Genomic DNA, 26,283 nt, shown 5'->3' with positions numbered 1-26,283 from the left:
ACAATAAATAGCTTCTAACACTACAGAGCTGTAACAATAACCAAAGACTCTTTTAAGAGCCATCATCTTTCCCTGGCAGGCAGCAGAGCAAAGTGGAGGAACAAGTAGCCATGGTGCTGCTGCCTCATGGGACCCACTGCTCCAACCAGCAGGTCAGTGGATTACAGGTCCCTGTGCTGCCCCTCTCACAATATGGCAGCTGAGCCCACCCAAGCTGGGGGAACCTGGAGAGACCTATACCCAAGTCATGCATGGGAGATCACTTGGTGCAATGGGTGAATGTCTCCTCTCTTCTCCTCCCCAGCCATAATATTAGGTAAGGTAGGAAATAAAGGCCTTTGGCTAAGTGGTCAGTTAAAAGTTACCCGCAGTAACTTTTACCTGAAGCACATCCTTGTCACCACTTTTCCTTTTTTTTTTTTTTCCCCCTCTCACTTCATTTTATTGCTCCTCTTTTGTTTTATTTTTAGTTCTAAAACTGTATGTTTTGATTGCAATCATTTGTTTGTGGTCATGTTCGCTTTCACTTTCTGTTAACTGTATTTGGCAACTGTTTAAGGCAGAATACTTGGTTGTGAGAGGTCCCCCATTGTGTGGACTCGAGAACACCAGAGTCAAATTGTTCTGTGATCCCAACTTGGTCTGGCGTTCAGTCTTGGCCACCCCTGGGGTGCCTCAAGGTTTTTGGCATTTGGTGAGAGAACACTCATTGGCTTAACTTCGGACACTCTAGGTTTTCAGCATAGGTATTTTTGGTCACTCCACTAAATGTTCTGGGGTTTCCGGCATTGACATTCCCTCTAGGACTCTGGGTTATAGTCCCTCCCCCTAGGGGACTATTGGTCTTGCCATTTTCTACCCTAAAGTTGAAAGTATTATTTTCCTAATAGTCAGCTGCAAGCCCCTTCCTATGTGCTGTCATATAAACTGCCTTGCTCAAGCCCTTCTTGTTCAAAGAAACTGAGAGTTCCCAGACTCCTGGTCTGATGAACAGCACCTACAGTAATAGGCAAGTGGCCACCTGAATATTTTTTGGTGTCTCCACTTCGGGGTAGGTTCTCCAGCAAGTCAGGAACTCTGAAGTCTCCCCTTGGGCAATGCAGTTTACCCTTCCCTTCCTCCTTTCTACAATCATATCTGTTAGTCCCCCCTTGTATATCGCTCACTCTCTGTGGAATTTAGGTTCAACATCCAACTGCCATTTGTAGTTTGTAATCTACTTTTGTAACACCTTGCTATCTGTAGAAAGTGTGAATTTAAAAAGGGAAAAGTAACTAGGCATTTGCTAAACTTAGGCTAACTAAAAACCCCTGTAGAGATTCTTAGTGTACATGGGGACAACAGTGAGCATCCCAGAGGATTCACAATTAGGGTATCTTTTAGACAACTGAAGTAAGTTTAAATTAGTGCAAAGAAAACTGGCACGAGTAAAGTATGGGGGAAAATGTCCCCCACGATCCAATCACCTCCTACCAGGTCTCTCCCTCAACACATGGGGATTATAATTTGAGATGACATTTGGGTGGGGACACAGAGCCAAACCATATTATTCTGACCCCAGACCCTCCCAAATCTTGTGTCATCCTCATACTTCAAATCACAATCATGCCTTCCCAACAGTCCCCCCAAGTCTTAACTGATGATGGTATTAAACCAAAAGTCCAAATCCAAAGTCTCTTCTGAGACAAGTCAAGTCCCTTCCACCTATCAGCCTGTAAAATCAAAAGTTAGTTAGTTACTTCCAAGATACAATGGGGGTACTGGCATTGGGTAAATGTTCCTATTCCAAATAGGAGAAATTGGTCAAAACAATGGGGCCACAGGCCCCATGCAAGTCCAAAACCTGTCAGGGCACTCATTAAATCTTAAAACTCCAAAATGATTTCTTCTGACTCCATCTCTAACATCCCAAACATGCTGATGGAAGGGGTGACCTTCCACAGCCCTGGGTAGCTCTGCCCCTGTGACTCTGAGGGTACAGCCCCTGTGGCTATTTTCACAGGCTGGTGTTGAGTGCCTGCAGCTTTTCCAGGTGTATGGTGCAAGCTGTCAGTGGATCTACCTTTCCGTAGCCTGGAGGACAGTGGTCTTCTTCTCACAGCTCCACTAGGCAGTGTCCCAGTGGAGAATCTGTGTGGGAGCTCCAACCCCACATTTCCCTTCTACGCTGCTCTAGCAGAAATTCTCCATGAGGGCTCTGACCCTGCAGCAGACTTCTGCCTGGACATCCAGATGTTTCCATACATCCTCTGAAATCTAGGTGGAGGCTTCCAAACCTCCGCTCTTGTCTTCTGTGCACCTGCAGGCCCAACACCACATAGAAGCCACCAAGGCTTGGGGCTAGCATCCTCTGAAGCAATGACCCTGAACTGTTCCTTGACTCCTTTTAGCCACAGCTGGAGTTGGAGTGGCTGAGACACAGTGTGCTGGATCCTGAGGCTGCGCAGAGCAGCAGGGCCCTGGGCCTAGCCCAGGAAACCATTTTTCCTTCCTAGGCCTCTGGGCCTGTGATGGAAGGGGCTGCTGTGAAGATCTCTGACATGCCCTGGAGACAATTCCTCATTGTCTTGGCTATTAACATTCAGCTCCTCATTACTTACACAAATTTCTGTAGCTGGCTAAAATTCCTCTCAGAAAATGGGTTTTTCTTTTCTACCATATAGTTAGGCTGCAAGTTTTCCAAACTTTTATGTTCTGTTTCCCCCTTTTTTTTTCTGTCCATAAGTTTATTGTCTTTATTTGAAAACCCTTATAGAAAATTGGTTTAGCTCTCAGCAGTCTGCTCCTGAGCTCTGAGGAAGCCTGTCTTCTTTTGAGCTACCTAATCTTTCTTCTGAGCAAGGGACATTTTGGGATGGTTCCACTTCTTCTTTCTAATTTCTTTCTTGGGATTCTTTTTGTAGACTGGATTCTCTCATATAGCAGCATGAGCTTTCTTATACATTTCCATCATGTCTAGAGTTATACTTTTCTTTATGTATTGAGAGAACTGTTTCTTGTAAGCATCTTCATCTTCTTCCATTAAGTAGCATATGTAATCTGCAACATTCTGGCCCATGATGTGCTTCTGGTGTACTTCTGAATTAAATTCTTTGCTTTCAGAATCATAGCCAGGGAATCATTTGGTACTGTGAGTGATACAGAAGCCTCCATCCACAGCTCCCTTCAGGGCACCAAAAACTTTATTGCCAGTGATAGTTCTGGCAAGGCCTGCATCCAAACAGCAGGTAAAGGCACCCGGATGACCATCAATGCTTTCCACATTGTATTCATTGCCAGTCACTTTCACTTGGCCTTCATAGATCTTGTCCACATCAAACCTTTTGAGAAGCCTGTGGGTCAGCAGCAGGCCAGTATAATATGCTGCAGCATACTTTGTCAGGTCAACCTTCACACCATATTTTGGCAGTTCAAGTGCATATGCTGCACAGACTATCATATCCCCCTCTATACAGGCATAAGCAATCTGACAAATGATACCTCTTTTTGTTACATGAATGATCATCCTATATTTGAGTGTGTTGTATTTATTTTTATCCTGTATCACCAAGCATTTCTGAGCACAGTAATCATTTTTACCCTCTCATCGTCTTCTAAATTTCACTTGGTATCTCTCAAAGTAGGCCTTATTCTTAACAACTTTAACAAACCCCATCCTGTGGAACAGAGACCTCTGCTTCCCTTTTAAACATAAGTTCCAATTTTGAACCATCTCTTTGTGAGTGCATATCGCTGAATGCTTTCAGAATCAGCCAGGCCACATCTTGAATGCTTGGCTGCTTGGAAATTTCTTCTGCCAGATACCTTAAATAATCTCTCTCAAGTTCAAAGTTCCACAGATCTCTAGGGCAGACACAAAATGCTGCCTGTATCTTTGCTAAAGCATAGCATAAGTGACTTTTGCTCTATTTCCCAAAAAGTTCCTCATCTGCATCTAAAACTGCCAGAGGCTTTCGAGCAAAGCGACTCCATTTTGAGTGAGGGCTAGGAAAATGAGGCTGAGACTTGCTGGGCTACATTTCCAGAAAATTAGGTGTTACTAGCCTCTAGATGTTTTTGGTTAAGGGAACAAATTTATGATGTTTATTGAAACAGACTCAGACTTGGGATTGTCCAGATATCCTGATATCTGGAGAACAAGGACATTCCTAATTTTGCTTTAAAGATAATAATATTGATTCTTATAAAATATAGTAATTAAGAAAATTAATCCTTTATCACAAACCCTTGTAGCAGAGCACATCTCCCCAAGAGCTATTTTTATCCTATAAATATACAAGCATTGTACCTAGGGTGGAAGGGTTCCTCTTCTTACTTTCAGGAACATCCTACTCTGTCTATGGAGTAGCTGTCCTTTCACTGCTTTACTTTCTTAATAAACATGCTTTTTACTTTGCACTGTGGACTAACCCTGAATTATTTCTTGTGTGACATCCAAGAACCCTCTCTTGGGGTCTGGATCAGGACCCCTTTTCAGTTAACAAAACCACCTCAGCCTGGACTTCATTGTCTATATCACTGTCAGCATTTTGGTCGAAACCATTTAAAAGTCTCTAAGAAGTTCCAAATTTTCCCGCATCTTTCTGTCTTCTTCTGAGTTCTCCAAACTATTCCAACCTCTGCCTGTTGCCCAGTTCTAAAGTCACTTCAACATTTTCGGGTTATCTTCATAGCATGACCACACTCCTAGTAACAATTCTCTGTATTAGTCAATTTTCACACTGCTATAAAGATACTTACCTGAGACTGGGTAATTTATAAGCAAAGAGGTTTAATTGACTCACAGTTCTGCATGACTTTGGAGGCCTCAGGAAGTTTATGATCATAGAGAAAGGTGAAGGGGAAGCAGACACCTTCTTCACAAGGTGGCAGGAGAGACCTGGTGAGTACAGAAAAAACTGCCACTTTTAAAACCATCAGATCTTGTGGGAACTTCCTAACTATCACAAGAACAGCATGGGAGAAACCACCTCCATGATACAATCACCTCCCACCAGGTCCCTCTCTTGACATGTAGAGATTATAATTTAAGGTGAGATTTGGGTGGGGACATGGACCCAAACCCATATCACATCCTAATCTTGCTTATTTCCTTCCTTCTGCTTGTTTTAGATTTAGTTTACTGTTTTGTTTTCAGTGTCTTAAAATTGGAGGTCCTATTATTGATTGGAGATTTTCTTGTATAGGTATTTACAGTTATAAATTCCCCCTTTAACCATTGTTTTAGCCATATCCCATACTCTTTTGTGTTGTGCTGGGTTTTTGTTTTCATTCATTTCACAGATTGTCTTTTTTCCCCCTCTGTCTTCTTAAGCTATAATTGACAAAAATTGTTTATATTTATGGTGTACAATGTGATGTTTAAACATATGTATACATTGTGAAATGTTTAAGCCAAAGTAATCAACACATTTAGCACTGCATATATTTCTCTTTGTGTGTGTGTGTGTAGCGACAGCATTTAAAATATACTTTCTTAGCAATTTTCAAGTATACAATACATTATTAACTATGGTCACCATGCTGTACAATACATCTCCATAACTTATTCATCCTAATTGAAATATTATACCTTTAGACCAACATCTCTACATGTTCTTCCACCTCACCCCCACCCTAGCCCCTGGTAACTACTATTTTACTCTCTGCTTCTATGAGTTGAACTTCTTTGGATTCCACATGTAAGTAATACCATACAGTATTGTCTTTCTCTGCCAGGATTATTTCAGTTAGCATAATGTTGCCAAGTTCCCTCATGTTGTTGAAAATAACAGGAATTTTTTAGTACTTAAGCCTAACTAGTATTCTATTGTACATATATACCACATCTTCTTTATCCATTCATCCCTCAATGGACACTTAGGTTGATTCCATATCTTAGTTATTGCGAATGATGCTACAATGCACACGAAGGTGCAGATATCTCTTTGACATACTGATTCTACTTCCTTTGAATAAAGAAAATATGGCCCAGCCCGGTGGCTCATGCCTGTAATCCCAGCACTTTGGGAGGCTGAGGCGGGTGGATCGCTGGAGGTCAGGAGCTCGAGACCAGCCTGAAGAACATGGCGAAATCCCGTCTCTACTAAAAGTACAAAAATTAGCCAGGCATGGTGGTGGGCAACTGTAGTCCCAGCTACTTGGGAGGCTGAGGCAAGAGAATCGCTTGAACCCGGGAGGCGGAGGTTGCAGTGAGCCGAGATCATGCCACTGCACTCCAGCCTGGATGACAAGAGTGAGACTCAGTCAAAAAAATAAAAAAGAAAATACATTTTTTTTTCTTTGTGTATATACTATAGGTTTTTAAAACTTAGAAGTAAAAATGCTGGCTCATATGATCATTCTATTTTTAATTTTTTCATGAACTTCTGTATATTTTTTCATATGGCTGTTCTAATTTACATTCCCACCAACAGTGTGTTAGGGTTTCCTTTTCTCCACATCTTTGCCAACACTCATTATTTTTTGTGTTTTTGATGATAGCCATTCTAACAGGTGTGGGGTGATAGGTTCTTGGGGTTTTGATTTTCATTTCACTGATGATTAGTGATGCTGAGCATTTTTTCATATACATATTGCCATCTGTATGTTTTCTTTAGAGAAAAGTCTTTTCAAGAGCTTAGCTCGTTTTAAAATCAGGCTACTTGCTTTCTTGCTATTATTTGATTTCCTTATATACTAGAATTTTTTATGGGGGGGTATTTCAGTTTCTTACCCTTATCATCAAGACTCACTGCCTCCCATCATCAATATTTATTGAGCATTTACTGTGTACTAGGCACAACAGAACATACAGAAAACATTGTCCCTGCTCTTGAGAAGCTTACATTCTAAAAAGGTGTAGAAAAGAAGCTTACATTCTAAAGAAGTGTAGAAAAAATACACCTCTTGTAAAATGGCATTTTTGTTTGGTGTTTTCTGCAAAGTACTGAGGAAATATTTTGAAAAGTGTCTTTAGGTATAACTTAGCCCCATTATTATTTAGAGAATAGAGGAAGAGAAAGAGGAAGGATTTGAAAGACAGACAATGACAGGTCATTTAGGATAGGTAAGGTTTTAAAGGGAGATAAACACAATCTCATCAATTAAGGAGAGATGAGCTGCAGTAAATAGGATGAGGGAAATAGTTCATGGGATGCAAGCAAAGTAAGCAGGGTGTCTTAGACATTGAGTGGAGCCAGAAAGATCATGCGGCCTTTTTCCAAGTACATGGCCAGCAAGTAGGAATGGTTTCTTTAGTAGAGACGGGGTTTCACCATGTTGGCCAGGCTGGTCTCGAACTCCTGACCTCGTGATCCACCTGCCTCGGCCTCCCAAAGTGCTGGGATTACAGGTGTGAGCACTGCACCTGGCCGAGAGCAGGCTTTCTCTGGGGAGTTCAGAATCTCATAATAGAACACAGAGAAGTTAAGGGCCAGACCCAATCTGATAGGATGTGTTGGTTGCATTTCCTTTTTGCTGATTTCAAAAGCTTCTTAGTAGGATTGCTGTGACTGATTCACAATCCCTTTATTGTCACCACCAGCAGCAACCTCAGCCAAGTAACGGTAGTAATCTCCTTTCATTTTCAAATAGAAGACTTTGCTCTCTGCTTGTGAAGCATTGGGGATCAAGACCTTTTCCAAAAAAGACAGTACATCATTGCAGATATCTATTAGCTCTGTCTCAATTTTCTTTGTATTGTCGGGCCATCTGCTGTTTTTTCTCAGCACCTTCCATCTTTTGTTCAATAATTGAAATGACCTTCAAGATGACCTACGGGCTCCTATAACATTTTTGCAAGCAACTGAGAGAAGGTTCCTCTCCTCACTGGATAATTGGGCTTCTCGCTCTGTTACAGATTTCATGCAGGCTACCATGTCATCATATCGCTCAGCCTACTCGGCCAGTTTGGCCTTCTGAACCAGCTCATTTTTATCCATGATTAGATGTTCTGTTTCTGGATTGGGTCGTGGCGGCAGACCAATGGGGGCTCAGTAGTCTCTGGGGGGCAGCAGTGGTGGCAGTGGGAGGCTCGATTTCCTTATAAACTAGAATATTCACCCCTTTTAAGAAGTATGGTTTGCAAATATTGTCTCCCATTCCACAGCTGGTCTATTTACTCTACTGAGCCTTTTTTGTGCAGACAGATGCTTTTTATTTTGATGTAGTCCCATTTGTCTACTTCTGCTTTTGTTGTCTATGCTTTGGGGTCATATTTTTTAAAAACCACACCCAGATCCATATCAACAAGCCTTTTTACCTTTTTCTGTTTTTCTCCTCTTAGTTTTACAGTTTCATGTCTTACATTTAAGTATTTAATCCATTTTAATTTGATTTTTAGATATAGTATGAGATAAGGATCCAATTTTATTTTCTGTATGCAGTTATCTAGTTGTCCTAACACCATTTATTAAAGAGAGTGACTTTTCCCATTGTGTCTTCTTTGTATCTTTGTCAAAGATGAATTGATCAAAAATGTGTAGATTCATTTCTGGCTCTCAATTCTGTTGTATTGGTTTACATATGCATTTTTATATCAGCACCATGCTGTTTTTTGTTAACTTTGTAGTACATTTTGAAATAAAGTAGTGTGATGCCTCTTGCTTTATTCCTTTTTGCTTATGATTGCTTTGGCTATTTGAGGCTTTCATGGTTCCATACAAATTTTAGGATTGCTTTTCCTATTTCTGTGAAAAAATGTCATTGGAATTTTCATACGAATTGTACTGAATCTCCACATTTCTCTGGGTAGTATGAACATTTTAACAATATTAATATCTTTAATCCATGAAAGTGAAATATGTTTCCATTTATCTGTGTCTTGTTCAACATCATCCATCAATGTTTTATAGTTTTCAGTGTGTAGGTATTTCATCTCTTTGGTCAAATTTATTCTTAAGTATTTTATTCTTTCTAATGCTATTGCAAATGAGATTGTTGTTAACTTCTTTTTATTGATAGCTCATTGTTAGTGTATAAAAATGCAACTGATTTTTACTTGTTGATTTTTATTCTGTAACTTTATTGAATTTGTGGGTTAGTTCTAAGAGTTATTTGGTGGAGTTGTTAGGGTTTTCTATATACAAGATTATGTTATCTGCAAACAGATAATTTCACTCCTTCCTTTCCAATCTGCTTTTTTTTTTTTTTTTTTTTTTTCCTGCAATTGCTGTGGCTAGGACTTCCTGCATTATATTGAATAGAAAGGGCAAGAGTGGGCACCCTTATTTTGTTCCTGATCTTAGAAGAAAAACTGTCAGTTTTTCACTATTTAATATGACATATTAGCTGTGAACTTATCACATATGGTCTTTATTATGTTGAGATACACTCCTTCTGCTATGGTTTCAATATTTTTTCCCTCCAAAACTCATGGTGAAATTTAATCCTCACAGTGGCAGTACTGAGAGGTGGGGCTGAGCCCTCATGAATAGATTAATCCATTTATGAATTAATGGGTTAATAGATGATCATGGGAGTAGGACTGGTGGCTTCACAAAAAAGGAAGAAAGATCTGAGCTATCATCTTCAGCTCCTCCCCATGTGATGACCTGAGTTGGTGAATGACTCTGTACAGAGTTCCTATCAGCAAGAAGGCACTCACCAGATACAACCCCTGCCCTTGGACTTCTCAGTCTCTGTAACTGTGAAAAATAAATTTCTTTTCTTCACAAATTACCCAGTTTCAGTTTGTTATAAGCCAGAGAAAACAAACCAAGAAACCTTCCATACCTAATTTGTTGAGACAATATGAGGGATATTGGCTTATACTTTTCTTCCTTCCTTGGCGTTTGTAACAAAGTAATGCTGGCTTTATAAAATTACTTTGGAAGTCTTGTCTTCTCTTTAATTTTTTGAAAGAGTAAGAGCAATTAGCGTTAATTCTTCTTTAGGTGTTTGGTAAAATTAACCAGTGAAGCCATCTTGTCCCAGGTTTTTTTTTTTTTGCTGTTGTTGGTAGTTTTTTTATTATAAATTTAACCTCTCACTCATTACCGGCCTGTTCATGATTTAATCTTGGTAGATTCTATATTTCTAGAAATTTATCTATTTCTTCTAGGTTACCGAATATATTGTTGTATAATTGTTTATAATAGGCTCTTAGGATCCTTTATATTTCTGTATCCATTATATGCTTTCTCTTTCATTTATAATTTTTAGTCTTCTTTTTTTTCATAGTTTAGCTAAAAGTTTGTCAATTTTTGTTTGTTTTCAAAAAACCAATTGTTTCTTTGATTTGTTATTTTTATTATCTCCATTTCCTTTATTTCTGCTCTGATCTTTATTATTTCCTTTCTTCTGTAACTTTAGGATTAGCTTCTTCTTTTTCTAGTTCCCTGTGGCATCAAGAAAGGTTGTTCAAGATCTTCCTCTTCTCTTATAGGCATTCATTTGTCTCTATAAACTCCCCTCTTAGAGCTATGTTTGTTATATCCCATAAATTTTGATATTTTTTTCATTTTCCTTTGTCTCAATATATTTTTTTTTTATTGTAAAATTTCTTTTGTAACACATTCGTTGTCAGTAGCGTGTTGTTTAAGTTTTATATATTTGCAAATTTTCCAATTTGCCTCGTTATTAATTTCTAGTTTTATATCACTGTGTTTGAAAAAGTTACTTGACATGGCTGGGCGTGGTGGCTTATACCTGTAATCCCAGCACTTTGGGAGGCCGAGGTGGGTGGATCACCTGAGGTCAGAAGTTCAAGACCAGCCTGGTCAACATGGCGAAACCCTGTATCTACTAAAAATACAAAAATTAGCTAGGTGTGGCGGAGGGCATCTGTAATCCCAGCTACTTGGAAGGCTGAGGCAGGAGAATCACTTGAATTTGAGGGGCAAAGGTTGCAGTGAGCCAAGATCATGCCACTTCACTCCAGCCTGGGCGAAAGGGTGAAACTCCATCTCAAAAAAAAAAAAAAGAGAAAGTTACATGACACGACTTCAAGCTTCTTAAATGTGCTAAAACTTGTTTTGTGGCCTAACACAGGATCTATCCTGAATAATGTTACGTGCGCATAAGAAGAATGTGTATTCCACTAGTGTTGGATGGAATAATCTGTATGGTTCTTAGTTCTATTTGGTCTACCATGTTATTCAACTCTGCTGTTTCTTTATTTTCTGTCTAGATGATCTATCCATTGTTGCAAATAAGATGTTGAAGTCCCCTACTATTATTATATTGCTGTCCATTTCTTCCTTCAGTTCTGCTAATATTTGATTTATATATTTAAGTGCTTTGATATTGGGCACATATGAATCTATGATTAATACATCCTCTTGGTGAATTGACCCCTAGATCATTTTATAATGACCTTTTCTCTTGTGAAACTTTTTGATATAAAATATATTTTGTCTGATATAAATTTAGCATCCCTGTTTTCTTTTGGCTACTGATTACACGGAATATTTTTTCCATCTCTTTATTTTCAGACTATATGTGTCCTTAAAGCTAAAACGAAGACTCTTAGAGAGAGTATATAGTTGAATATTTGTTTTTGCATCCATTCAACCACTCTATTTTTGATTGGAGAATTTAATTTACATTTAATGTAATTATTGATAGATAAGGAATTACAATTGTCTTTTTGACTACTTTGTAATTTCTTTATTCCATTCTTCCTCCTTTGATGTCTTCCTATGTGATTTTTTTTGTGGGGGGAGGGCGATGGAGTCTCACTCTGTTGCCCAGGCTGGAGTGCAGTGGTGCAATCTCAGCTCACTGCAATCTCCACCTCCCAGGTTCAAGTGATTCTCCTGCCCCAGCCTCCAGAGTAACTAGGACTACTGGCACCCACCACTGCGCTCAGCTAATTTTTGTATTTTTAATAGAGACGGGGTTTCGCCATGTTGGCCATGCTGGCCTTGAACTCCTGACCTCAGGTGGTCCACCTACCTCAGCCTCCCTAAGTGCTGGGATTACAGGCGTGAGCCACCGTGTCTGGCCAAGTCTTGCAGCTTTCTAATTCCACACTTCAGCTAAGGCATAGGAATTTTTCTGTAAATTTTCTGAGTGCCCATGGGCTAAATTCACAGCCATCAGAGATACTATAGCTCTTCTCAGTGGCTCTGCAATGAAGCACTACGGTACATTAAGCTCTAGTTTGCAGTTTAGCGCAATGTTTATTGCAGTGAAAGGTATTTTCATACTAAGTGGTATGTGCAGGTAAACCGAAATGCTATACATATAAATGAGCCCTGAGAATATTACTGGAGGAAAATTGTTTAAATGAGGAAGACTAAATCTTGGGTTAGAAAACTTTCCCTCTTTCTCCATGGTATGCAGAGTAAGTACCAGATATTTTGGTCTCAGCCCTCCTAGATCCCATCTGCCTGTCTTCTCAGGATGCTTAAATATCTTTTCTGTTTAGTCTCAAAGTCTATTCCAATTTATAAGAGTTAATTACTAATGCACATATGGGTATTGGGGGGAATTGCATGAAATACAAACCAATATTAACAGAAGTTATTATTTTGGTGTATTGCCTAACACCACTGAACATATACCTCCCTGCGGATCCCCATCTGTCTCCAATTATACTCCTACAGCTGTGGGTGAATAGGCATTACTTAAGTGGGAGTAAAAAAATATGCTATTTTATCTGTTAGCCTATTAAATAGTTACAGTACTGAAAATATGTCTTTTGTGCCACCCTCCTGGAATTTTCACCAGCTGCCAAGCTTTTTCCCACCTCCAAATTCCTACTGGGCTTTGGTCCTCTTTTAATAGCTTTCATGTAATTTTTTTTACACATTTTATCTCAACTTGTTGTCAGTACTTATTGAGGAGATATAATTGAGAACTGGCAAGTAACCAAATCCTTGGAAAAAAGACAAGGCACGAGATAGTATTCAACAAACAAATTTCACCCTTTTTTTCTATTTACTTAAGCAAGCTACTTATCAGGGAGGTTCACAAACACGTCCAACAGTTAAGCCGTCTTATCTACAGCTTCCACCCTGGAAGGCTGTAGTATCACATAATCATATACATACTTACAGCATAAATCATATACCTAATCATCCTCACTCACTCTGCAAAATGATAAATTCTCCCAAATTATCATTTAATCAAGCGACTTTCCTGTCCAAGAGTGTAATGGCTTAAGGTGCTCATTATATAACAAACTGGAATTAAATACGGTACTTCTAATAATGACTTCTTCCAATCAGTCCAAACTGGGTTCCCACTTATACCCTATGATATATATCTCTGTAACGTAAAACTTTATCCTTTCTGCTCGGCGCGTTGGCACATTCTGTTCCTCCCACTAGAATATTTCCTGCACTTATTCAAATCATACCTATGACCACTGCAGAACTCCAGGCACGTGGCCGTTCCATCGAAACCCCTGCGCTCAGAGATTTGACCAAACTCTAGCACAGTTTTAGCAGCATAAGGTCCTGTGCCCAGGACGACTGCCTCAGTAAGCTGAACCACGTGATGTAACCAGCACAGAACTGATAACAGGTCTCTGACATCCCTTTCTTAGAACATTTACTAAAGGGCCTACAATTGTAAATACTTATTTCTTGCTACTCAGAAGTTCTCTCTCAAGGACCAGAGAGCCATTCCCTGGAAATGTAATCAAGAAGGATAAAATCCTCCGTAGGAGGATACAATCCTGCGGTAACTGTTGAAACACACACACACAGCTGGCCTAATCACATTTACACTAACAACTCTGTAGGTTCACTTTCTCTACTGACAGCCCGTGTATCCCCTTTCTCCTTTTAAAAGGCCCCTTTAAAAATGCCCAGGTCACCTCTGCACAAATCGAAATAGTGCTCAGCTCTTTCCTGTCAGTAGTTAACTGAACAAATGTTTTCACCGCTTTAACGTCCAGCTGCGCTTATTTTTGACATCGACTACCTAAAGTCTACCTTTAGTCCCACGACTCTGACAAAACGATCTCAATATGGGCGTAAAATGACCTCCCCTTTCAAGGATCTTCCAAAGCACTTCCTGTCTGAGGCATACAAACTCTATTGGCACGGAATTTTACACTTACTGAGCTTTACAGACACCTCGTCACATCCACACATTCAGGACACACACTAGGTATTCGGGTAAAAACAAAAAACAAACAAACAAAAACACAAAAAACTGGCTAAATACCCATTCCCCTCAATAACTCGGATGAGAGATCTAAAAAGGGTCGACCTGCGGTACCTTTCTGTCCTCTCCCCTCTCGCTGTTTGCCTACACTGGCTTCCTTGCCTTCCCTTTTTCCCACGTTTATGGAGCCAAAACAAGCACGGTTCAGCAGCCTCCTTCCCAGCCCTAACCCTGTGCTGCAAAAGCGAAAATTCAAAGCCAAGAACAATAGGAGACCGCCCACCCGGGCTCACTCGCGACACTAGGGGGAGCGATACGGCTGCAGGAAAGGGGGAGCCTCGCGGCAGAGGCGGGATTTCCGGGGTCACGGGAACCGGCAGGGGAACAGGATAAAGTCCTTGGAGAAAGGAAAAGGAGCGTGGGATAGTAAAGGCGGCGACGCGGAGAAGAGGAGGGGACATACAGGAACGGAGGACAGGCGCGGAGGAGGTTCCCGGTGGGAGCAGAAACAAAGACACGCAAAGCGGAAGAGCGTGTGTAAGGTAGCGGAAAAGGAAGTCACCGCTGCGGCCTGCGGGGCTACGTGGTCGTAAAGGTTGGCCTTAGCGCTTCAGTTTAGTGTTGTTAGTGGGAGAATCCTAAAATGTCGCCGTGGAATGGACTGTAGCGCTCGCTTCTCCAAACGTGTCCCAGACGGCGAGCCTCGCCGGCTCTGCGGCTTGTCCCTTGCAAGCGCCGCGCAGGCCTGCCACCTGCTGGACGTGGAAACGCGGTGCTAAGCGCCACGGGCGGACTGTACGCCGGGCGGGGAAGAAGGGCTAGGGGAAGAGATGAATCGGTCTTCGCAGAGCGCGCCGCGAGATCGCGAGATTACACTTTCAAAAGCATAAGGAGGCTTGCTTTCTACACATTGATTTAATTTCGGAGTACATTCGAGGCCCTGTGCTAAGTTAGGTAATGTTCCCTGTGACTTCTGTAATTGTCTTTTATGTATTAAATTGTCTTGCTTAACTAAAACTTTTCCTGTATCGTGCCGCCAACTTTTCAAGAACGAAAGATGAGCAACTCCATTTTGGTAGAGGTTTTTTCATTGGACAGTTTTTGAGCTGCAGTAATCCTTTTAACGCTGCGCACACATACGGGGGTTACACGTGTAGGGGATTAAAACCACAATTAAGTTATAGGTTGAAGGGGCTGTTAAGGACTTCAGGCAACATCTAAATAAACACTCCGTTCTTTTCTCTGTTCCACATCTGGGAGCCTCCTGTATAGCAGCTGTTGCTTTAGGTGCTAGAGGTACGCAGAGGAACTGGACAAGGGCAAGAAAAACAAAGGACCCCTTTCGAAGAACTAGCGTTCTCTTGGGAGAGACAAGCTTGTGGTGAGAAGTGTATTTGTGAAATCTACGAGGGCGGGGGAGGAGCGCAGTAATAAAACGGGTGATCCTTTCTTGATTTCTTATTGGGTTCTGGCCTGAAAGGCGACCGTATAATCAGTTGAGATTACTGCAGTGATTAACATTCCAGGAAGGGAAGCCAGCCTGTGAAGGAGCATGGCGTTGAGACAGGGTGAGTGGTGAGATTAATAAACAGGATAGTTGGAGAGTTGATTTGTGGCCAGATTCTTAAGTCCCTGTATGGAATTTAGGCTTAAGAAAATTATCGTTAGACACTGCAAATACCCTCTTGCAGCTAAGACTAATGGGAAGAACTGGTTAAAAAACTAATTACAGCAAAGAGTGAGAGAGTGGTGATGAGAGATACAGATATTGTGAGAGCAGACAATAAGGGGACTTTATGTAGTCCTATGTTAGAGGAGATGATTTGAAGTTACTCTGAGGGAGACAAAAATGTAACGGGAAGAGAGATCGCATATGCGAAAGCTTGAAATGGCGAAAAAATCAGAAGGATTTCAGGAACTGAAAGTTGTGCATTTTGCCTGTGTGAGGGAGAGAGTTGTGGGTGGCATGTAATGAACCTTCAAAGGTAGTTTATATTATGACAGCCTACAACCGAATCAGAACTTTTAAAAACAGGCGATATACAGACAGTCTGAAATCAAATGCTTCTGATTTCTATTGCGTGCTCTAGGCTAATTGTTTTCTAAGTATGAGTTTGCGTTAGTCTTCTGGATTTAGTGATTACAATATAAGGTGAAATAGGTAAGGGCTTTTAAGAGAACATCTCACTTATTTCCTGTGCACTAAGGGGGAACAGATCACTTTTGCAGAACTTGAAAAAATTGGAAAGTGCGACCTTTGATCTCAGATGGGCTTTCTTTCCTCTTTTCAGTGGCTTGGTAGTGAGCTGCTCAGCTGCACCGAATCTTCTCTGTGGTGGGGCTGCGGGCTGCAAGACATCCTGCTTGGCAAGTTTTAAACATAAGTTTTACCCCGAAGAAAGCTTATAAAATTGTAAATGCCTCAGAACCTTTTCATCTTCCTGTGATTCTGGAAGAAATCCAAAATACCAATCGTTTAACTACATGCTTCTACAGAACCTGAATCTTAAGCTCTGTTCACTTTGTACTATTAGATTCTATAGTAGATTAATAATGACTAACACCTTGTCATCTCATCGCTGAGCTTTTGTCTAAGATAGTCTCTGAATTTAGAACTAGGATGAAAGTATACATAATAGGCTATTATAAAATTTTTAGAATTGGATTTCTAAACTTGGGGTCAGTGAATCTAGCAGGCTCAAGCAGTGTTCTCAGGTTTTTCTGGCACAGACAAGGAATGTAAGAGGAGGAGAGAAAAGCAGAGACGGTAGTGGGAGAGAATAGAATGAGAGAAGAGAGAAAATATGGAATTAATAGTGAAAGGAAACGTGAAGTATTATAAGATTTTCTTGGAAAAATTGGCATTTCGGTGATAGTTCAAAGATGACTAATGAGACAAAATACTACTATTACATAAATATTTAATGTTTTGATGATTTGAGGATAAAAGGATATCTGATGGCATTCATACTAAATGCTGTAGTGTTGATGTTGGTGAGGGATAATGTATCAAGACAGAGCAGACAGACCCCTTTACAATGAGAGCAGAAGATATGTTGTTTACTGATTCTACTTTCCCACAAAATGCTAATGCTTTTGTAAGTCCCTACTCTTTATTTTCTAGATTAACTCCTTGTTTCTTCCCCTAAACAGGATTATGGAAGACAGGCAAAAAGAAAAAAAAAAAAAGGTTTTTTTTTAAAGCAACCATCTATGTCCTTATCAGGTTTCTTTAGCACTTTTATTCTGAAGATATTATCAAGGTGGAAATTAGGGCCTCTGCTCCACATGGATCTCCTTCATTGAATTGTATCTTCATACCTGATTAATGGCATATTTTAGGCAAAAGCGCCCAGGCATACTATATTTGACTCTGAATATGTAGGCCTTCCAGGTTTATTAACTGAACTGGTACGTGACCTTGACAGCTTCCCTAGACTAGAAGCATTCCTAAGGAACCCTGAGCTCTAGTCTATTTGGCCTTCTTAGAATGGGAATGGGACACTTCCCAAATTGAAGGCAGCCATAGGTTGCAGAGAGGAGAGAGGAGGGAGAAAGGGAGAGAGGGAGAAAGCAAGTTCCCTTTGTTGCCTCAGTAAATAGAATGCAGAAGGGAGGGACACATTAAGTCAAGTCTTATCTCAATACGTACTGGGTAAATTGCCTCTCATTCTGAGAAAGTTATAGGAAGTGTGTCAGGTTATCCTTAACTCATAATACCTAATAGCCTTGTGAGAAAAATCTGTTCAAATAGTTAAAGTAGGAAGAATACCACTAACCAGACCCTTATAAAATATGTATTATATATAGATATGTAGAATGACTTTGTATTGTCTATTAACCTCATTTTTTTTTTTTTTTTTTTTTGAGACGGAGTCTCACTCTGTCACCCAGGCTGGAGTGCAGTGGCGCGACCTCGGCTCACTGCAAGCTCTGCCTCCTGGGTTCACGCCATTCTCCTGCCTCAGCCTCCTGAATAGCTGGGACTACAGGCGCCCACCACCACGCCCGGCTAATTTTTTGTATTTTTAGTACAGACGGAGTTTCACCGTGTTAGCCAGGATGGTCTCGATCTCCTGACCTCATGATCCGCCCACCTCGGCCTCCCAAAGTGCTGGGATTACAGGCGTGAGTCACTGTGCCCGGCTATTAACCTCATTTCTTAAAAAGTGTTAATATTTTTATTAGTGATGCAGTAGAGATTATGTTGCATACAAACCCGTTTTGTAAATATGAATAAAACCAGACAAGGAGCTCTTGCCCTCCTTTTCTGAAGAGGAGCAGAGATTCCTCAGCGAGGAGCGATGGAGAAGTTGCGGCTCTTTGGCAAGCTGACCAGAGGCCAGTGAAAGATTATTTGGCTATGATACCCTCACTTGTAGCTACACCCCTGGGTTTGCATTTTTAAAGAACCCAAAAGTGAAATAGTTCTTTCTGTTTCTTTGAGACAATCTCTCACTCTGTCACCGTGGCTGGAGTGCAGCGATACGATCTCAGCTCACTGCAATTTCTGTCTCCTGGGTTCAAGCTATTCTCCTGCCTTAGCCTCCTGAGTAGCTAGGATTACAGGTGTGTGCCACTACACCTGGCTAATTTTTGTATTTTTAGTAGAGATAGGGTTTCGCCATGTTGGCCAGGCTGGTCTCGAACTCCTGACCTCAGGTGATCTGCCTGCTTTGGTCTCCCAGAGTGCTGGCATTACAGGCGTGAGCCACCACGCCCGGCCTGAAATAGTTCTCTTTTTCTTATTTTGTAAATATAGATTTTATCTTTAGTTTAGAAAATGATGACTAGGTACCGTATTACCTATATAGTAATAACCACAATATGTGTCATTAAGTTCCACAAAAATTTAATGTAAAATTCTGTGTTAAGAGCTGTGAGTAAGATGCAGTCCCTGTCCTGACCACCCCTAAAATGCTACAGCTTATCTCATATGTACCTTTCTGTTACGTTTTCTGGTTGTGCATGATTTTTTAAGAAATATCATTACCTTTAATAAGGACCCTTGCTTAGCTGCCAGACTTGTCAACAAAGAAATTTCAGACATCTATAGGTTGTAATTATTGTCAGTGGCTACTGATGCAATATATAAAGCAGAGTTCTTAAGAAACTAGTTTTGCAACTGGCAGTTTAGGAGACTGGAAGGAATTCCTGGACAGGAAGAAAATATTTCCTGAGAAGTAAATGTAATGTAGCACACATATATAGAGAGTAAAATGTATAAGATGAGTTTAAAGAACAACAAACTAAATAACTGTGGATGACATTATCTAGGTTAAGAAGTAGAATATACCCGTATTCTGAAACTTAACCTTTTCAGCACTGGTTAGGTGACTCAACTGATATTTTTCTTCATTCTTCACATCTGTGTTTCTTTTCTTTCTGGTGAAATGCAATGTAACATAAATTTCAACTCAGTGAACAAAAGTCATTTGTTATAGAAGTAATATATAGCTGTGAAACACTAGTATTGCACTGTTTCATAACCATAAAAATTCTAGTTACGCATATGTAGGATAATTCTGGTTTTATATATGTGTATGTGAGTATATACATTTGATATGTACTTTACTCCCTAGCAGAGCTGGTATGTTGCTTGATTTTGGTTGTACTTCTGCTTAGAATTTTAAAAATTAGAATGAAAGGCAATAAAGCATCATAATTCCATGCACTGATTTAATGTTATTGGATCCATTTGTACCTAAAGAAAATCCTTAGACTACATGATAAAAGTTTACTGGTGGAAAAAAAAGATATCCTTTTATGAAGTTAAGATTATACATTAAGTTTAATGGAACTCTCTAGTAGAGCTCAATAAAAGGAGAGACTTTGCTCTATTTTCAATTAGATATTTGAGTTATTTTTGCTTTATGTGTGAATATTTTGTTTCTCTGACAAAACTGCAGACTTTTAAAGATATTTTGTTTCTCTCTGAAATAGCTAACAATGGGGTGATCACTAATAGGAATTCAATAAATAGCTGTTGAATTGCTACAGAACTACCTCTCACCAAATGCTCTTAACATATGCATATGTGTCTATACACTTGGATCCCATTTCTTGACCAGAAAAGTCTACATATAAATGTAAATTTAATGGTCCATATGCCAAGAAACTAATAACTGTTTTTATTTCTGAGAATGCAGCTAAATGTCTACTTACCTAGTTTAAATAATCCAATAAAGAATACCATCCTGTTTTAAAATATTTGTCTTAATTGCTAATCCAGTTACTATATTTTTAAACTTTTGCCTTTAAAAAGGTAAAGGGAGCTTCAGAACTTATTTTGAATGACATATTTTGTTTTTCCTATTTTTCTCACAGACTTTGACCACTGAACTTCGGTCTAAGGGTAGTGAAAGGGGAGGTGAAACAGAAAGAATAGTGGTTGAGTATAGGAGGGTTATAGTTATGAATGGAGATTACAAACATAAACTTAATAATAAATACATCCTGCCATGAGAATATAGGTGTTACTGATGAAAAGAGTCAAACTCTGTAAAATATTTTAAGAGATTTATTCTGAGCCAAATATGAGTGACCATGGCCTATAACAGCCCTCAGGTCCTGAGAACATGTGCCCAAGGTGGCTAGGGTACAACTTGGTTTTACATATTTTAGGAAGGCATGAAACATCAATCAAATACATTTAAGAAATATATTGGTTTGGTTCAGAAAGGAGGGACAACTTAAAGTGGGGGTGCTTCCAGGCTATAGGTAAATTTAAACTTTCTGGTTGACAGTTGGTTGAATTTGTTTAAAGACTGGGATCCATAGAAAGGAATGTTCAGGTTAAAGATAAAGGGTTGTGGAGACCAAGTTTTTTTGGGGAGAGGAATCTCAGCAGACTTCAGAGAGAGAGCAAGCTGTAAAATGTTTCTTGTCAGACCTAGAAGGGTGCTTGGCTCTTAGTTGATTATCTCCTGCATCTGGAAAGAAAGCAAGGAAAACAAAGGGGGAAGGAGATGCTCTATAGAATGTGCATTTTTCCCATAAGAAACTTTGCAGGGCAATTTCAAGGTATGGCAAGGAAATATATTTAGGAGTTAAATATTTTCTTGTTGTCTCATAATGTTATGCCAGAGTCAGATTGAAAAGTAAGTCACAATATATAGGGTCAAATAAAACCCATCTGATGAGAATTTATCATTTGTAGGGCATGACTCCCCAGCCCCCTTAGGTGGGAATTTGGGCAAGATTAAAAAATCAGAGCTTAGTCCTCAGTGTGATTAACCAGTTTGTTTCAAGCCACATTGCTTGGCATTTCTCAATAATGTCTGAAATTTTTAGTTTAGGTTTCTTCCACTAGCTAAGAGATTTTGAGGTAACTTGATATTTACATTTGAGTGATAACTTAGAAAGTGTCTAAAATCCCTGGTGTTTTTCTCATAACCACTTCGTACTTTGTAATTGGTAATAACATTTTATTTATAAAACTTCCCCCCCCCCCGCCTTCTGTTTTCCATAGACCTGAATTTTCTATGTTTATCACTTTATTTCTCCTTCAGGGTAAAATATTTAAAAATACAGTTCTGTGTGCCTTAGAGCAAGAAAACTCTCAACAAAAGAATTTGTCCTTGCCCAGGAAAGTTTTGCTTTCCAGTGAAAGAGAGAGAGTTTATTTGACCAGGATAGCTCATTTTCTAATAATGGTAGATAACTAATGATAATAATTTCAGAAATGCTTCCTTTCCATAGACAGAACTTTTACTTCCCTCTGGGAAAGCAGGGGAATAGGTCTTTGAACCAGACTACAGTTTTGGGTAATGGAGCTATATAAGGGAAAGAGATAAGTTAAATATGGGGAATAATATTCAGTGAATGAAAATCATATTTGCAGAAACATTATTCAAATGAATCATTTGTTTAAAATTAAATAATTTATTATTTAAATATATGGCAGTAATTTTTGGCATTTAAAAATTTTATTTAGTTTCACAGTATCCTCTCATTCTTCTGCATGCCCAGTAATTTTATATAGTACTGGTAAAGTACCTATTATTGCACTAAATTAGGTGGTGAGAACATCTGTGATATAAGCTTTCATTCTGCCTTCATTGTGTCAGTAAACATTTCCATATTCTAATTAGATTCTTTTATTTTGAAGTTTATTTTAAAAATCTTGCAAGGTCCCTTGAGTTAACTGAAAATATCCTGGAATGTTGCAAAATCATGTTTGATCATTGTTCCCTCTAGCTTTCTAGTTCTTCAGGAGGCCTTAGATACCTTAAAATCTGTTAATACCGTAGAATCAGTTAATGTCATTTTCTAATTTGACAGAACAGGTGATGGGATGGAAGGATGTTGCATAAGTTACACTATATGAGTTTTGGAAAAGAAGTATGGAATTGCCATAGATGAAGGCATTAAAGTATTGAAAATACTAAATATTTAGATATTTTGCAACTTGTAACATTTGACTTTCCTTATTAGTTGCTTATTAGTTTTGTATATCACATTGACCCAAACCTTATTAATCACAATTCATTAAGTAAGTCACCCAGTGCTTTCATTATTCTTTATTCGGTAACCATAGCTGTTGGCAACTGGTGACTTTCAGTGGGAGGGAGGGAGGGAGGATACAAAGAAAGATGATAAGAAATTTGAAATTAAGGGATAGAATAAAATTATGACAGTTAAAAGCAGGTCCCATCAAAGACATGATGGCAAGTTAGAACACCTTTCTTTTTTTGGAAAAACAACATCCAGTTTTTATTCTTAGATATCATTTTTTAAGATGACAAGCATCTCGCTACTTTTTTTTGTCAATCTAAAATATAGTGTATTAGGTCACGATTTCTCTGAGTTACACTTCAATCTCCTTGAGGAGATTTAAGAAATGTCTTGGTATCTTCAATATTGTAGTTACAAGCCACCTTAGTTGTTAAAGTTTTGAAATACTGTTCTCAAGTTTTTGAAATATATCTGTTTGAGGAGATTACATCCCACTATGTGTTCAGGTAAGTATTCATTGGAAACACTTTGGTAAAAATGTCACTTGAAGGCCACGTGACTTAAAGTGGAAAGGGGATATTGTATTGTAACCTTTATGAGGCATGTTCTCTGACAGTTTTTGATACCATTTTATAACTCACATAGTAGATACATTTTTAAAGCTATAAAACAAGTTTGTGGCATTCCTTTTGACTGCCTGATGAGTTATTTTTTTTACTTGCCTACATTCTCCCTCATTATCTACTAAGTACCGTTTATGTATTCAGTACTGTAGCCACTAGTGTCACAAAGTATGTACCTCAGAATAACTACTCTATAGTCATGCCAAAAGCTAGAAATAATTCAAATGTCTATTAAGATTAGAATAGATAAACTGTGGTATATTTATATAATATGTGAAAGGAAAATAGACCTCAGGACCCCAAAATCACTAAGCCAAGGGAAAAGTCAAGCTGGGAACTACATCAGGCAAACCTTAGTCCTATATTATTCCTAAATAAGATGGCTGAAAAGATAACAGCTACATACCTCCTTCACAATTTGCCCACAAAGAAATTCCTTGCGATCCTCACAATCTTTACCCTAAAACTAACTTCTGTTGAATTTCACTCTGACATTTAAACAGATAGCTTATGTTCATAGGTGCTGGACAGAAAGCCATCCCTCTGGGCTGGGCGTGGTGGCTCACACCTGTAATTCCAGCACTTTGGGAGGCCAAGGTGGGCAGATCACTTGAGGCCAGGAACTGGAGATCAGCCTGTCCAACATGGCGAAACTCTGTCTCTACAAAAAATAGAAAAATTAACTGGGCATGTTGGCACATGCCTGTAGTCCCAGCTACTCAGGAGGCTGAGTCATGAGAATCGCTTCAACCTGGGAAGCTGAGGTTTCAGTGAGTGGAGATGGTGCCACTGCAATACAGCCTGGGCGACAAAGGAGAGACTGTCTCAAACACCCCTCCCCTGCCGGCAAAAAGGAAGTCATCCCTCTGCTAACCTCAGACAAATGCACATCTGATTACTTCCTCTGCCCTATTGTTTATGTGAAAATGCAGATTCACTGAGCCAGACTAAACTGTGTATTCAGTAGAAGGCTGATCAGGTACTCAAAAGAATGCAACCTTTTGTCTGTTATCTACCTATGACCTGGAAGACTTCGCCTACATCCACCTCCTGCCCCCTCCCCACCACCACCCTGCCCCCTAGAAGTTTAGAGTTGTCCTGTCTTACCTCCATCAGAACCAGTGTACATCTTACACATATTGATTGATGTCCCATGTCTCCCCAAAATGTATAAAAGTAAGTCATACCCCGACCACCTTGGGCACGTGTGGTGAGAACCTCCTGAGTCTGTGTCTTGGGCGCATTCTTAACCTCGGCAAAATAAACATTCTGAATTGGTTGCGATGAGACCTGTCTCAGATATTTTGTGTTCACAAATAGAATACAACAATGAGAATAATGGGCTATTTAGACTCTGATTACACATAACACTAATGGATGTTAATAAAATTGAAACCAGACACACAATATATAGTATTCAATTTATATAAAGTTCAAAAGTAATCTTGTGTATTAGAAGTCAAGAAGTTACTTTTACTTGAGGGTTTTTTTGTTTTTGTTTTTGTTTTTGTTTTTTTGAGAGGGAGTCTTGCTCTGTCGCCCAGGCTGTAGTGCAGTGGTGCGATCTCGGCTCACTGCAAGCTCCACCTCCCGGGTTCACGCCATTCTCTTGCCTCAGCCTCCAAGTAGCTGGGACTACAGGTGCCCGCCACCACGCCCAGCTAATTTTTTGTATTTTTAGTAGAGACGGGGTTTCACCATGTTAGTCAGGATGGGCTTGATCTCCTGACCTCATGATCCACCAGCCTCGGACTCCCAAAGTGCTGGGATTACAGGCGTAAGCCACCGCACCCGGCCTACTTGAGGGGTTTTGACTGAAAGGAGACACAGAGAATCTTGTGAAGTTCAGGTTATCTTCTGTTTCTTGATTTGGGTGCTATTTACTAGAATGCATTCACCTTGTGAAAATTCATTGAACTGTAACTTATATTTTGTATCCTTTTCTGAATGTAGTCTTGTATCAACAATAATGTTTAAGTAGGGCAAGAAAAGCTTATGGGCAGAGAAGAGATTACTCAGGAGGTAAAAGAGTAAGAGGAGAGGAGTGACAGAACATTGGGGAACAGAAAAACCACACAGACATTCGTATTTCCCTTCCCATTTTTCTTAGGACCCTTTCCAGCTTTTTGCCTGAAAGCATTGCAGAAGGTAAGAATAATGTTAAGAATAAAATTTCTGTTAGAGAATGGGATTGCTCTTGTAGCATTTCTGCATAGAGGCTGTTTCCAAAGGGACACTTGGACTATATTTATTCTTAGATTTTGAAAAAGTTAAGAGTTGGAGAATGAAGAAGCATGTGATGCAAAAGACTACCTGGAGGCAGGAGATGGTGCAAAATACACAGCAGCATTTTTTCTAAGCTTTCCTATTGTATTGGAACACAATAAATATACTGTAATTATGCCATTATCTCTCAGTGATATATACTGAAATGATATGCTTTGTGAATTATTTGGTTTGAGAAGGAGGGAAAAATGAAAGGAATTCCATACTGATCATTTCCTGAAAGAGTGCTTTTAGAAATGGGGAAGTGGCCAGGCGGGGCGGCTGACGCCTATAATCCCAAGCACTTTGGGAGGCCGAGGTGGGTGGATCATTTGAGGTCAGGAGTTCGAGACTGGCCAGCATGGTGAAATCCTGCCTCTACTAAAAATACAAACATTAGCCGGGCATGGTCGTGGGCGCCTGTAGTCTCAGGTAATTAGGAGGCTGAGATATGATAATCGTTTGAAGCCGGGAGGCAGAGGTTGCAGTGAGCTGAGATAGCCCCACTGGACTCCAGCCTGGACAACAAGGTGAAACTCTGTCTCAAAAAAAAAAGAAAGAAAGAAATGGGGAAGTATTCCCAGTTCCACAGAAGGGTCCATTACTACAAGCCTATTAACACATAATGAGTGCCTATTCATCTGTACTACTGCATACTTATTTCTCTTTTCCAGAAATGGCAAAAAGTCTTTTGAAGACATCCTCTCTGTCTGGAAGGACAAAATTGCTACATCAAACAGGATTGTCACTTTATAGTACATCCCATGGATTTTATGAGGAAGAAGTGAAAAAAAAACTTCAGCAGTTTCCTGGTGGATCCATTGACCTTCAGAAAGAAGACAGTGGCATTGGCATTCTTACTCTGAACAATCCAAGTAAAATGAATGCCTTCTCAGGT

At 39.6% G+C, this 26,283-nt stretch overlaps 1 protein-coding gene and 2 pseudogenes across 12 annotated transcripts in view; 1 reads left to right on the top strand and 2 right to left on the bottom strand.

The window, feature by feature from the left end:
* Positions 1–933: 933 nt before the first annotated feature.
* On the bottom strand, positions 934–3,819 carry LOC140713243 (large ribosomal subunit protein uL18 pseudogene; annotated as a pseudogene).
* A 2,918-nt stretch (positions 3,820–6,737) lies between these two features.
* Positions 6,738–9,105, bottom strand: LOC103240407 (14-3-3 protein zeta/delta pseudogene; annotated as a pseudogene).
* Positions 9,106–14,396: 5,291 nt separating this feature from the next.
* Positions 14,397–26,283, top strand: part of ECHDC1 (ethylmalonyl-CoA decarboxylase 1) — a 50,857-nt gene continuing 38,970 nt past the window's right edge. For 2 of the 12 annotated variants that reach the window (XM_073022450.1, XM_073022449.1), the window contains exons 1-2: positions 14,589–14,994; positions 26,060–26,281. In XM_073022450.1, the coding sequence (XP_072878551.1) occupies positions 26,062–26,281 (220 nt within the window). In that variant the 5' untranslated portion in view covers positions 14,589–14,994; positions 26,060–26,061. Of the gene's footprint in view, positions 14,995–15,027; positions 15,422–15,495; positions 15,609–16,331; positions 16,408–25,230; positions 25,269–26,059; positions 26,282–26,283 lie in introns of those variants that run through there. The other 10 variants (XM_073022447.1, XM_008007126.3, XM_038000943.2 and 7 more) reach the window with 10 other exon arrangements.

The sequence above is a fragment of the Chlorocebus sabaeus genome, chromosome 13, assembly GCF_047675955.1.
Source record: "Chlorocebus sabaeus isolate Y175 chromosome 13, mChlSab1.0.hap1, whole genome shotgun sequence".
NCBI lineage: Eukaryota > Metazoa > Chordata > Mammalia > Primates > Cercopithecidae > Chlorocebus > Chlorocebus sabaeus.
The sequence above is the reverse complement of the archived record's forward strand: the minus strand, read 5'-3'. Positions and strand labels throughout refer to the sequence as shown.